The 2,498-nt window shown below is 36.7% G+C and overlaps 1 protein-coding gene across 3 annotated transcripts in view; it reads right to left on the bottom strand.

Annotated features, from left to right (window-relative positions):
* nrg1 (neuregulin 1) overlaps positions 1–2,498 on the bottom strand; it is a 41,177-nt gene that overhangs the window by 23,561 nt on the left and 15,118 nt on the right. For 2 of the 3 annotated variants that reach the window (XM_014002776.1, XM_014002777.1), the window contains one exon: positions 2,195–2,259. In XM_014002776.1, the coding sequence (XP_013858230.1) occupies positions 2,195–2,259 (65 nt within the window). Of the gene's footprint in view, positions 1–1,495; positions 1,555–2,194; positions 2,260–2,498 lie in introns of all 3 variants that reach the window. The other variant, XM_014002778.1, reaches the window with a different exon arrangement.

The following is a 2,498-nucleotide window of genomic DNA, read 5'->3' as shown; positions in this document are numbered from 1 at the left end:
TATGTACTGTATTTACTGTCATAAAAAATGGGTTTGGCACATTTTAAACAACTACTAGTAACTCTACATCGAAACTTTAACATTCATGACTTGTATTTACTTCTGTACACAGACTGGTGTAACTTTTATTTAATTTAATAAAAATAAATAAATAAAGCTAAAAAATAGGATAAAATAAGTTTAAAAAAAACTTCAAATTGTCCATACTTAACGCCTACATAACTGAGAGATTATTCAAAGACCATAATGTCTGCACCGTGCTTTGCAAATACATTTACCCCTGGCAGAAAAATGGATTGCGGCAGTCCTAAAACAACTACAGTTTCAAAATTTTTATAGAGGATAATGCAAATATAATTTTATAAACCTTTACATTACTGTTAGTTTCACATTAGATAGTTTTATATAAAAATATATGGTTGTTTGGAAAGTATAATTAGAAACAACAGCTAGCCTCAGCCCTGGTAGAAAGTAAAGGGCAGGGATGCAAAATAATTCTACCAGAAAAAACATGAAAAATAAAGTGACTAAATAGTTATAAAATAAGGTTTAGATGAACTGCTGTGATATTTTTGAGACTAGATCTGTTTAAGATGGCAGAACTCTACTTTGGTCTTGGCCCTATTAAAGTTGCCATCATCTTGTCAGTTCATAAAGAGTTTAACTCTTTTTCACTAAACTGAGATTGTTCAAAGCATTATTTACAGCAGGTAAGATTGTTCACTTGGATAAAATCTCCTACCCCTTTAAAACAACCACCCAACTTCAGCTAGGTCCTCTGGACCTCTTGGTCCTGCTGGGCCTCCAAAACAAATGAGATCAATACATGCAGATAGAACGTATAGATTTTTAGATTTAAATAATAATAATATGTCAAACTTATAGGATAGGATAGGATAGGATAGGATAGGATAGGATAGGATAGGATAGGATAGGATAGGATAGGATAGGATATAGGACACTCAAAGATACTTGAGGGTGGTGAGCTATATTGCAGCCACAGCTGCCCTGGGGCACACTGACAGAAGTGGGGCAGCCATGCATCGGGCCCTCCACCAGTAGTCAAGTGGGTGAAGTGTCTTGCAAGGACACAACTTAGACGAGTGGAACAGGGGACTAAAGCAGCAACCCACCAGTTACAAGACGACTCCCCTAACCCCTTTGCCGCAGCAAATTTTCCCAGTTAATTTAATAATCTGGTATAATTTGTGCGGTTCCATTACTTTTAATCAAATGAAAATACATTTTTGTTTCAAGTTATAAGGCAACAAAAACAGAAAGATTTGCTAGGGAGTGAATACTTTTACAACCCCTCTGTACCATTTATAACCCCAAGATTAAATGTTAAACATTCCGCAACCGTGTTCATTAGTAAAGCATGTCTGAAATGTAAAATGGCACAAAGTGTTTGCATATTAAAAACAAGTTGTTAAAACAGTTGTTAATAAAGCATGCTTCAGTCTGAAAAAAGGTTAGGAAGAAAAAAGTGACATACTGTAAAAGCTGGCCATTACATAGGTTTGGCAGCGTTCACCAGTGAATTCATTTGGACACCTGTGTAGTAAAGACAAGAAACAGACAAGAGAGGGGGGTTAGTTTAGACAGGAGCTGTGTAAAACCCACAGCAGTCATCACTGGTGTTAGGAGAATGGTCCAACTAGACCCAAAAATCCAACTATTATTTCTGAATCTTTGAGTCTGGGTTCAATAATGACCTCAGACCATGATTTTCAGTTTAGTTCGTCTAGTGATCAGATTTTGTACAGGCTCTACTTTGCGATAATTTAATTAGTCTATTTTTCAACAAACTGAAATTTGCATGTACTTATTTTACAACTAACGATCAGACCACCAATCCTATGCATAAACTTTTAGAGGAGATGAGTGTTAGTGTGAACGAAAGAAACTACGAAGTTTGTCTTCATTCAGAAAAGACACAACATACGAATGACATGATGAAATGTAAAGTACATGCAAAATTCAGCACGGTAATGCGCGGAGCATGTTATGTTTAACTCTTAGGATCCAATCCAAATGGCTGCACCAGCTTTAAATAAAGTTCCTGTCATTTGATTCATTTTCATTATAATATACCAAAAAAAGATGGATTTCTCCATCACTTCTTGAGATAAACATGGCAGCGGTGAAACACCAGCAATGACACGTGGGACTGAGGACAGTTGTGTTCACATACGTTTTGGGTCTGAGACTTTAAGCACAGCTTGTTCACATCGGTGCCCAGTGAATCCCGCCAAGCACCTGGTTGATGGATAGAAGGGAGAGGAGAAAAATAGCACCTGTGTGTTACACACAAAACATGAACACTTTGTGACAAAAACAAGACATTGAAAGAGCCAGGAGAAAAATGTCATTGCCCTATGTGGGCAGTTTTGTCTTTTTGAGCAACCTTTGGGCTAATTTTTCATTTCCCCGGTTATTTAGGATTAGTAGAACCTCATACCTATAAAGATGTTGTTGTTGTTGTCGTTGCTGTTGTT

Source organism: Austrofundulus limnaeus, unplaced genomic scaffold (assembly GCF_001266775.1).
Source record: "Austrofundulus limnaeus strain Quisiro unplaced genomic scaffold, Austrofundulus_limnaeus-1.0 Scaffold15, whole genome shotgun sequence".
NCBI lineage: Eukaryota > Metazoa > Chordata > Actinopteri > Cyprinodontiformes > Rivulidae > Austrofundulus > Austrofundulus limnaeus.
Note: the sequence above shows the minus strand (reverse complement) of the source record. Positions and strands in the feature narration are given on the sequence as shown.